The sequence below is a fragment of the Glycine soja genome, chromosome 1, assembly GCF_004193775.1.
Source record: "Glycine soja cultivar W05 chromosome 1, ASM419377v2, whole genome shotgun sequence".
In the NCBI taxonomy this organism is placed as follows: Eukaryota; Viridiplantae; Streptophyta; class Magnoliopsida; order Fabales; family Fabaceae; genus Glycine; species Glycine soja.
In genome coordinates, this window is record NC_041002.1 from 7,360,148 (window position 1) to 7,371,282 (window position 11,135).

The following is an 11,135-nucleotide window of genomic DNA, read 5'->3' on the forward strand; positions in this document are numbered from 1 at the left end:
ACAAACCATTCTTGTCAAGTTACCTTGCTTGCTTTGGGAATCTTATTATTCTTTTAATTATGACCACGCCCTGCATGCCCTGCATATATAAGCATTGTAAATTCATACAAGTAGTGATGTAGGTGATTATCTCATTTATAATATTTTCTATACAATGTTAATTTCATCTTGCAACAACAGAAATTAAGCAGAACACATTTAGAATATTTTCTATACAATCTAATTAGATTGATTTTCCTTTTATTGCTTCTCCATATTCACTCAACCAGCTAAGTAGGCCTACCCTAAAATTCATATCCACATATTCTAGATTTCTAGTGCAGAGGTTCCACCTGTTTCTATGACCTAGTTGACCAGAGATTTGCATCCCACGTTTTACACCGAAAACGATTCCAATTAAGCAAGCAGCACCTATCTGCATTTGTTGGGAAGATATTGCATAAATTTTAATAACGATAGATGTACCTTTTCAATCATCGTGGACAGAAATTATACACACACAACTGTATCAAATAAATAGAGAAATATGACTTGTCAAAATAAATAAAATAAAATATGATACACATAAGCATAATAAAAAAAAACAACATACGAAGTCATATCCACTAAATTCAAATATCAATTATAGATGAACATTTAGAAAAGAAATACAAAAAAGTGTTGCTGACCGACATGGAGCCAAGAATGAGCCCAATTTGACCTCAGAAACAGACCAAAACCCATAAATAGATACGTCCTTGTCCTTTGGTAGCTCCATATTAATGAAACTCATGGGGTCCTCATGACCTACACCTCCAACCATATTCTCTTCAATGCTGCCCCATAAAGGACCATTTCCATGCTTGTTTTCAGATTCAGCACTTCTTTTCTACAACATTCTCTATCCTCTCTCAAACTCTAGTCCTTAATTACAAGACCAGAAAACCAAAAACAAGCATGGAAATAGCCAAATGAGAATTGCCCAATACTAAAGAAGAATGGAAAAAAAAAATTAAAAGAAAAAAAAAGCTACAAAGTAACACATGAATCTTGGTTTGTGAAGATTGAGCAGGTATCTCCTTCAAACAAGGTTTCAACTAATGGTCCGACTGTAATTTTTGCTACAACATCAAGGTTTTTGAGTGTTAACGACCGTTAGGATATGACGATAATTGTGATCACATCGACTGTATTTATCCACAATTTCCAGCAATATCAGAGAACATATGTACACGACGGAACTGCGACCGTGACTGCAATTTAAAACCTTGCCTCAAAAGATTTTCTCTTTCTGCATGCCATAGTAGCTCTCTAGCCATTGATAAATAAATACTCAATCTTCTTGTGGTTGTGGGAGTCCAAGAACTTGAATCACTTGATGAAGATTAAACTTGTGTTTAGAGCCATAAAGGTTACCAAGAAAGGTGACAGTTATAAACAGTGAAGAAAGAAGCAAAAGGGTGTGATGAAAGAAATTGGTTTATTGAAGCTGCTCATGCTGGTTGTAGAATAAAGATGGATAGATATACCTAAGGGTGTTAATAGTGGTGAAATCGGTATAATCAGTTGTGAAGTGGGTTTGGCCCAGAGGGAACTAGTCTCTTCTCTGCGCCAAATCTTGGGTCAATTCCATTCTCTTGGGAGGGTGGAACAGCTTCGAATAATCTTTGATGGATTCTTTGGAGTTCAGTGCACAAGGAACGTGGGTTTCTCTTGGTAAAAGAATCACAGTAACGAAGGTGGTGGTGATGATGGTGGAGGGTGTTGCCTGAGGAAGTTGAAGGTGATGGAACCTTGCAATTGGCTGAAGAGAAGAAAAGGAGAAAAAGGAGGAGAAAGAGGATAATGAACCTGCCACATGTGGTTGAAGACAGAGAGCTCTTCATTTCTTAAACAGAGGAAAACAGGGGAGTGGAGGGGAGGGAGAAAAAGGGATGCTTGTTGTGAAGGGTTATGGGAAAAAGATGATGAGGTGAGGTGACTTTATGGAAATGAAAATTGAAGAAAGTATTATTAATGCGAAGCAAGAGACACATGAGGGTGTGTAATGACCGAGAAAACGGAGGGGGCCTCACTCAATTAATTTTTGGGGTTTTGATTTTGTGTATTTAGTCACCAATCACATCCATCATCAAAGGAGTCACGAAGTTTATATGTGTAGGAGGAGGTGGGATGGGGCGTGTGTGGATGAAGAATAATGGATTTTGCTGGCTGCATTAACGTGGAATGAAATTCAAAGGTTTGTGACTTCCACGGGTTAGCCACACACACAAAGGAAGAAATAGAGAGAAAAAGGGTATTTTAGGTTTTGATGCTTTTAATGAATGTTGTTATGTGTGGATGCTTGTGTTTGACTAGTTGGTGTTCATGACGTAAACACAAAATATTTTCTTACTATTAATTCCTATTGTTTGATTTATAAAACAAAACAAAAAAAAAACACAATGTTCTACTAGAATAAAAAGGTGACTCTATTTCCATACATATTATCGAGATTATGGCACAAAGTCTTACAACAAAATCTGCAGATTTTAGTAATTTTAAAAGAGAGGAAAAATTATAGTATTTTAGTATCAGTATGACGAGGAAGGCAGAAGTGAAACTCCCATAAGAAATTATTCGAGAATCAAGCTAAGAAAAGAATGTGAAGAGTTAAAATAATATTGATGGATATACCAGGAGAGTAAATATTGAGGATTTTTTTTTTATTGATGGGTTTTAGACTTATGTTTATATGTTTTATCTTTATTTATATAGTATTCAATTTTTTTATTTTTATTTACGTGTGACTTTATTTCATATTTATCCTCCAACAAAATTCGGGGGATAAACACATAAGTGAACTTAACACTACACTTTAACTCAAAATTTTAAGACTTAGGTTTATGAGTCTTATCCTCACTTAGTGCTTAACCTTTTCATTCCTACTTCACCTCACACTTATACTCCAACAATCTTTCCCTAAATGCGAGTTTCTTTTACACGGTAGTCTCTCTTTCAAGTGGAAGTCATTTTTAATCCACTAGTATCCAATGGTGACCCTTAGAACTTAACCGTGACTGCTCCGATACTGCCTACTTTAGGGGTGTTCAAAACCAAACCAAATCAAATTGTTTGCAAATCACCAAACCGATCCAACAAAATCAAAAATCACTTAAATGGAAAAAATCATAAAATAAAAAATCTAAAAAACCGCATATTTTTTTGCGGTTTGGTTTGATTTTTGAAATTTATTATAAAAAATCGAACCAAACTGAACAAACCACATATTATAATTACATTGATTTTTATTGTTATAACTAATAATAAGTATTAAATAATTTATTACTTTTTATTTGCTTCAAGATGTATATTTTACTTTCATATGTTAAAAAGTATGTATTAATATTGCTAAAAAATAGTATTAAATATCAAGTGATGCATAAATTACTATTATGTTACAAAAATAATTGATAATATTATTTTATCTTAATGCTAAATAAAAGTGAAAATAATAATTTTTAACTAAAATGTGTTAAACAAAAATATAATAAAAATAAAATTCATTTTTAACATTATATAACATATTATAATTATGTAAGTTTAGTTAATAAACTTAAATTATGATAATAGATTTTAAAAAATAAATAAATAACAAGGTCAAATCGAACTAAACCGCACAAGATTGGTTTGATTCATATTTGATGTTATATTTAAATCGAATCAAATTGAACAACATTTTTATTTTATGTTTGGTTCAAATGAATTTTTGTCTAAAAATTGAGCCTAACCATGCCGTGAACACTTCTACCCTAGCCATTGTCGCCAACATGTTCTAGTACCTTGTACCGCCGCAAAGCCTGGGGGACTTGCTGCCTCACCTCCATGCATGGATTCACTCGTCAGGAAGACTTTTTGAGACAAGGGATCCTCATGTCCATGGATCCACTGCCAATCCATCTTACTCGTCTGAACTGGTCACTAAATCAAATCATCGTCTTTGATACCAATTGTTGTACAATCGAGGGGAGTAAAAGATCGGAAAGATTTTTACCAATGAATCATAAACAACCATATAAGTGAACTTGACACTACACTTCAATTTAAAACCTTAAGTCTCAATTTTATAAATCTTTCTATCACTTATATGGTGTTCAACCTTTCAATTTTATCTCATTTAAGTCTTTACCTTCAATAAATGTAAATGTACTGTAGTGTGCTATTCTGAAAACAAGAAGTCTTAATGAACGTCTTAGTAAACGTTAAACTAGGTGCGGTATGGTGATCAAGATTGAGTGAAAATTGCAAGTCGATGCAAAGGTCCCTTTTTAAAATTTTTGGTAGATTTAATTTTAAAGGCGACACGAGAGACATGTAGATAAGGTAATATTAGATTTAATTTTAAAGGAGTTGTATTTAATTTAAAATTAAATTTTAAGTGATATGATTTATATTCTAATGTTTTTATTATAAAAATAAGTTAATAATAAGTCTTAATATAAATATTTTACCCAATGCAAAAGTTATTTAATGCAAGATTAGTTATGGATTTTTAAAAAAATTATTTAACATGTTATTGATTTAAATAATACTGAACTTGAATCTCTTAAATAATATTTTGAGTTTAAGACTTACCAATGAAATAAATGTGATTAGAGAAAAGATATCACCAAAAAGAAGATTTTTTATAACAAAATAAATTATTAATAAAATAACACAATTATGATAACAATAATAATAATAGATATGTATAATGCTAATGGCATCTGATGGGGTGACTACGGGGAGTATTGGTAGTAATGATATTAAAATGATGATAATAGTGATAATTAAATTGGCCATTGTGTACTATTGGATAATTACTATCATTATACACTATTTAACAATAGCAACTTTTCCTAACATCTATTTTCAGTTGAACCATCAATAATCCATCCAAACTAGATTATATTATATTTTTTTCTAAACGCCAACTTGTTTTTTTGCTGCTGTTCAAAAGAACAAAAACAATTCCAAATAGGAACAAAATCTCTATCATTTGCCAAATGCTTTCAGTAACACATTGATGTGGAAAATCTTGAAACATACAAATGAATCACAAACAATAAATGAAAAAAATTCAATTGAGCAACAGTTTAAGCCTATCATCTGTCACGCACTTCACCCTACTAATTTGCGTGCACGCTGGTTGGCACCTTTGACTCGAGAATTCAGCTCATCCACATCGTCAGCAAGATGATCAAGAGCTTTGTTTTGCCTGCAGTTATCACAGTACATTGAACATTAGTGAATCAAATAGTTCTCTCACATAACACAACTATAGAAAAAAAGATGTTTACAACATCCATATCTTTCATGACAATGACTGCTTCAGCATTCAAAATATTTGGATTCGGATAGTCTGTAGTCAATTTTCAAGCATTCACACATTTAGTAATTCTAAAACGTCTTATGAAGATTAGACGGTTCATATTTTAAAATCTGAACCCTTTGATCTTCATCTTACGGCTATAAATCAAGTGACAGCGTGAATGCATGAAAATTTGACTACATTGAATCTGGTCCCGGTAATATTTTGTTCATTTGCTCTTCATTGTTAAGATATCAATTGCTCCACTCAATAAACAAAACATGGTAACACCCAACAATAAACAGTGTAACACAAATTCATAATAGTAAGAATACTTATTGAAGTATAACAAACAACTTACTTGTCAAGTTCAGATCCCATGCTAATTGCCATACCCTTCAAATCACCCAAGATGTCACTTAGATCTTCCAGTGCATCGTCTTGTTTAGCTTTCTCATACTGTATTAGTAACACCAATGAAACAATACAATGAAAATGTTGCTTGAGAAACCAATACATAATGATAGGCATAACAGAAAAGCACTTACATCAACTTTCTGATAGGCATCGGATGATTCATTAGGAGGTGTGGTAGGGGCTGAGCGTCCCTTAGGCAAAGGAGCTAAGCCCAACTTCTCCCTGTCTTCCTTACTATGTACATTCTTTTTGGATGGCTTATCTGTTCACACACCACATTACATTATAGTATTGTTTGTTGCTTGGTCTATGGAAGAAAATGACCAAAATGTTGAGTTATAAAAATGAAGGGTGAGAAGAAAACCTGGTGTAATTATAGGGCCTTGGATTTCCCTGGTCTTCTTTGGCTTCCAGGGTTTGGAGAACATGCCCCCAAGATTGTTTAGGAGTTTTTCACCCTATTGATCAGAGTGTAAATTTTTGGAATTATAAAAACTGTTGGAAAGAAACACAAATGAAATCATAACATTCATTCGCATCTACATTTCAATTTTAATTTTTTTTTCTAGTATAGTTCCATCTTCAAAGGGGTCTCTTAACTCATTCAGATAGCTTAGTATAGCATGAATCTCAATTCGCAACCATGATAGATTGTAATCACTAACTGTATTGGTCCATATCAAAACAACAACTGTAACCATAATTCAAAACCTTGGTGGCATCATAGGTATATACTATTATGGAGCAAAGTAACCTATGCTCTACCTGGGAAACCAATATCTATTTAAGATGTTCATCATTATCAGCAAAAGTATAATCAAAATGCCACAGAAGGGAAACAAGGCTGGATAGTTTTAATACATACAAAGGACAAAGCTTAGATGCAGTTTTCTAGGTGTTTTGGGTGTTATTCTCCAATCATAATTTGTGTTTTACCTAGTAATGCATGTAGTAAAGTATGTATTATAGATTAGTATAGGCTATTCGAGGTGAAACTCCAATTTTGATTATCTGTATTTAAGTTTAGTCCAAGTTGAAAATGGTAAAGGACATTGAAATGTTACCAAAATGCTTCTTACTAGAATATAAATAAACTTTTCATGATATCACTAAAAATAACCTAAACTTTGAACAAAAAGTTGAAGATAGAAATTAGACCAGATTCTCATACCCGGCTCAAATCCTTCTCAGTATCAACAACCATATTGTGAGTCCTGGTTATCTGCTCACCCTGCTGGTGCAACATGTCAAGGGTCCTTGTGGCATCCCCTCTGATGTCCTCAGCAATCCTCAAACAATTGTTGACACTCTTTGTTGTCTCCTCAGACTTGTACACTGCATAGTTTTCCAGCTCCTGAACACTTTGGTTCTCTAGCCCCCCAGAGTTGCTGAAACCATTCTTGTACCTGTCTTTGTCCTTTGATGCTGTGGATGAGGAAGGCTTCCTCCCCCAATCGTCGTCATCGTAGTCGAAATAGTTTCCTTTAGATTTTGGAACTGGCAGGACAGGTTCTGAAGCAGTTCTTTTTTCTGCAGTAAGGGTTGTCTTCTTATCTGATTCAGTTGGTGCTGGTGTTTTTCTAAACCCAAACATTTTCACCTTCTAGTACAAATCCAACAACTTAAAAAAGAAGGAATTTATGTTATTAACACAAGTTTAATTTTTATACACAAGTCTAAAGATTTTTACACACAGTCAATTAATTAAAAGTCGCCCTACATATAATAATCCACAAATAAATGACAGTGTAAATTTTTTTACTCTATTCTAAGTAAATTCATTAGCATGTGACATTACATTAAAATATTACATGACATGCACTTACCAAACCACAAAGATTGGTTTACTAAATCTGAAGGATTTAGGAAATATGAACCACAAATGCACACTTACTAAAGATAAAAATAAATAAAACCAATCTTAGTCAAATACATGAGGCAATTTTCTCAATTGTGGCTACTTTGAAGGGAAAAAAATCAGAGCCAAAAATGGAATATTATGTCACAGAAGCACACTAGAACAAAGAGGGTAAGAAAAGAAAGACACATTGAAATTCAGGAAAAAAAAAATGAACCAAGTTAACGTTTTGGTGCATACCGGAGCACCCACGATAACAATTGGATAGTAAAATTTATTAGAAATAAAAATAAAAAATCAACAATGAACTACATCTAACTTCCTAAAATCACTCGTTTACTTGCAGAAGAAGATAACAATAAAATCCCGTGCTTTCATGAACAAAAATGCTCATGCATTTTAAAAGTAAGACAAATGCAGTAAAAGAAAATCAAAATCTTGGCAGAGAACAACAACAATCAAAACCAACATTTTAAAATGGTCTACGATTTCGGCCAGAATGTCAAGATTTTAAGAGTATCTGAAACCACAATGCGACCACAGTTGTAGCCGTATTGACTGCATTTTCGTACAATATCAAGAAATGTGACAAAACTGAGACTTCCACACCACAATTTAAATAAAGCATCATTTTGATCGAAACCATGAAGGAGAATGCAACCAGCCTTGTACAAAACAAGAAGTTGTATTTGAAATGATTAAACTAAGTAAGACAATGCAATAAAAAAATCAAAACAATGAAGAATGCAAGTGAAAAATGAAAAAAATTGAGATGGACACCTGGAATTTGAGGACAACAAGGTTATGTTATGGAATGTGGTACACAAACCCAAACGTGGTGATGGGTTTGCGTACAAGAGAGGAACAAGCAACAGAAAAGGAACAGGGGATGGTCGAAACAGAACACAAGAGACTGAGAATTGTGTTGGGTTCGTTGAAAAATATGAAACAGATTGAAAGGCACCGCGAAAAAACAGAGAGACCTATGTGCCGTTTCATCCATGAACCACCATTTGACAATTCTAGACCGTTGCATTGGGAAACTAACTAATAGCCTTTTAATTCTTTTTTCCTTTCTTAATTCTTACTAAAAAAATTGATTGGTTGTTGTGTACTTTATTTATTTATTTTGAGTAATAGTTGCTTAATTGTTAGAGTTTAATAGTTATCCAAGTGTCTATCGTCAATGTAAAAACTTTTTTATTCTTGTTTATTTAAGATAATCATTAAAAAATTAATAAACTTATCATGTATAATAATTTATTATTAGATAATAATATAAAATTGATATGCATACCAATATATAACTTTTTAGTGAATGGATTCAAACTCATAATTTTTGTCCCTTTTGTTTCTTTTTTCATCATTATACTAATTTTATATCTTTTAAGGTTTTGAGTTCAAGTTTTAGATATGTGATTACATTGAATATTTAAAGGATGAACTTTGTTATTTATAATAATTCTACCCGATTTGAATATGATATATGATGATCTTCAATGGAGTGAAAAATATTTGTGATATAAAACAAAAAAATATATAACATATTTTTGCTCATTAGTATAATGCTTACACACTTTCATCGAATTATCCAACGTCATGCATGATAATATTTTCTTAATAATCATTTAAAGGCTTTTAAAATAGTTTTTAATTTGTTTACCATATAAAAATCTTTATTTTGAGAATCTATTAAAATTAAACCCCACATTCATTTAAAGGTTAAGATGAAGTTATTTGCATTATTATAAAAATATATATGGTTACATTAATTTATTTTTAAACAATTTGAACAATAATATGGAAAAAAATTGTAAAGAAAAATATATATGCAGTGGTGGACCTACACTATGGTGAGGGTGTGCACTTGCACCCCCTCATTTTTTAAAATTCACCAATAAATTTTCTTTTAAATTAAAAATTATAAATAAAATATTATATTTTTTTTATTTTATTTCATATATATTTATATAATTGAATCCACTGATTTTATTTTTTATAATTTGCTCCCACTAATTTAGGGTCTTGGTTCCGCCATTGTATATGTGTACGTCGAAAATATATTCAAGAGTGATGGATAAAATTATTTTCAATAGTTAAATATGGGTAACAAAATAATATATAGTTGATTATAAAGTTTAGGGGATATAGAAACTAAAAAGAAAAGAAATGAATGACTTTGATATCTTTGTAACAAAACACGATTATTTTGTATATTTGTTTGAATTACTTAAATAAAATTGTTAAAAATAAAATTATTAGAAATTAATTTATATGTATTTTTTATACAATGGAAAGATAAACAACTAAAACCTCAAGCTTATATATGTTTGAATATTACTTATGAATGATTTTTTGACAGAGTTATATATATATATATATATATATATATATATATATATATATGACAAATAGTTTTGTTTGAATTATATAAAAAGAGTAATTTTCTGATTAAGTAATATATGTGTTGTAAATATAAAGAAATTTTTTACTGTGGAAAACATTAACTTCCTCTAAAAAAATTAACTTATAGGATATTTTTTAATAATCAAATTATTAATACAAAGCATTCAATATCTTAACCATAATATTGACATAATGATGTAAGACATTATTATATTCACATATGGGAAAATAGTTTATTTAGAATTTATGTTCTATTTTTTTTGTGTATAAAATTTTCTTTAGTTAGTACAATAACGTATGAGGGGCATGGTTATTATTTGACTTAGGAAGATGTCCATGGTCTCTTACCAAAGAAAAAATAAAATATTTATTAACTTTGTCAATAATTTTTTGCTTGAAAACCTAGTTAGCTAGTTTTCATGCTATCTCTCCTTCTATTTAATAGAGAATATTTCCAATCTATTAAAATAATCTAAAATAATAAAATAAAAAATATTTATTTAAATTCTCTCATAATCACATATAAGAAAATATTATAAAAATATTATTGTGTGTGTAGATTCAATATATTAAAATTATTTTATATTTTTTGCATAAAATGCAACAATTTTTTTTAAATCAATTAATCAAATTCTTTTATTTACATTGTCTAAAAAATTTAATGTAACACTTTTATTCAAGGTCTAAGCTAAATTATCATCGGCCGAATATAAATGGGCTTCACTCTAGCTTTCAACTGGCCGCATGTCATACTTGAAATTTTGCCATTTACACTTCGATTTTACTAAGTACACCCCTTTTCCTTAAAATCTGAATTATTTAAAAGTTAAGAGAAATTATTTATACTGGATATAATGTCTTCAATGAAATGATAAAGCTATCTTTTCTCATTACTACTGGATTTAGAATCTTTGAATTTAGGATTAAAGATTAACATCAACTGCTTTTACAGCTGGCAATAGTAACACTAATAATTTAACGTATGATTCCCCCTCCTTCACTTGTTGGGCTTGAAAATGGAATAATATATGGATGTGTTAAAATTTTAAAATGGAAAAAGAAAAGGCCGAAAATTAGACTAGGGTCACATAGATGCCTAATTAAAAAAATTAACAAGAATGAGTATTTTTAACCCGTGTATTAAAA

At 30.8% G+C, this 11,135-nt stretch overlaps 1 protein-coding gene across 1 annotated transcript; it reads right to left on the reverse strand.

Annotated features, from left to right (window-relative positions):
• Nucleotides 1-4,975: 4,975 nt before the first annotated feature.
• On the reverse strand, nt 4,976-8,495 carry LOC114402312 (putative SNAP25 homologous protein SNAP30). Its single transcript, XM_028364862.1, has 6 exons — nt 8,364-8,495; nt 6,897-7,346; nt 6,090-6,183; nt 5,857-5,987; nt 5,670-5,767; nt 4,976-5,215 (listed from the first exon to the last, which is right to left on the reverse strand). Exons 2-6 carry the CDS (start codon nt 7,317-7,319, stop codon nt 5,119-5,121), a joined length of 843 nt encoding a protein of 280 aa, XP_028220663.1. The 5' UTR covers nt 7,320-7,346; nt 8,364-8,495; the 3' UTR covers nt 4,976-5,118.
• Between the last annotated feature and the right edge of the window lie 2,640 nt (nt 8,496-11,135).

Coding starts and splice junctions, on each gene's coding strand:
- LOC114402312 (XM_028364862.1), bottom strand. CDS start 7,319: ATGTTTGGGTTTAGAAAAACACCAGCACCAACTGAATCAGATAAGAAG. Junction 6,184..6,896: donor CTGAGAAGGATTTGAGCCGG/GTATGAGAATCT, acceptor TCTGATCAATAG/GGTGAAAAACTCCTAAACAA. Junction 5,768..5,856: donor ATGCCTATCAGAAAGTTGAT/GTAAGTGCTTTT, acceptor TTACTAATACAG/TATGAGAAAGCTAAACAAGA.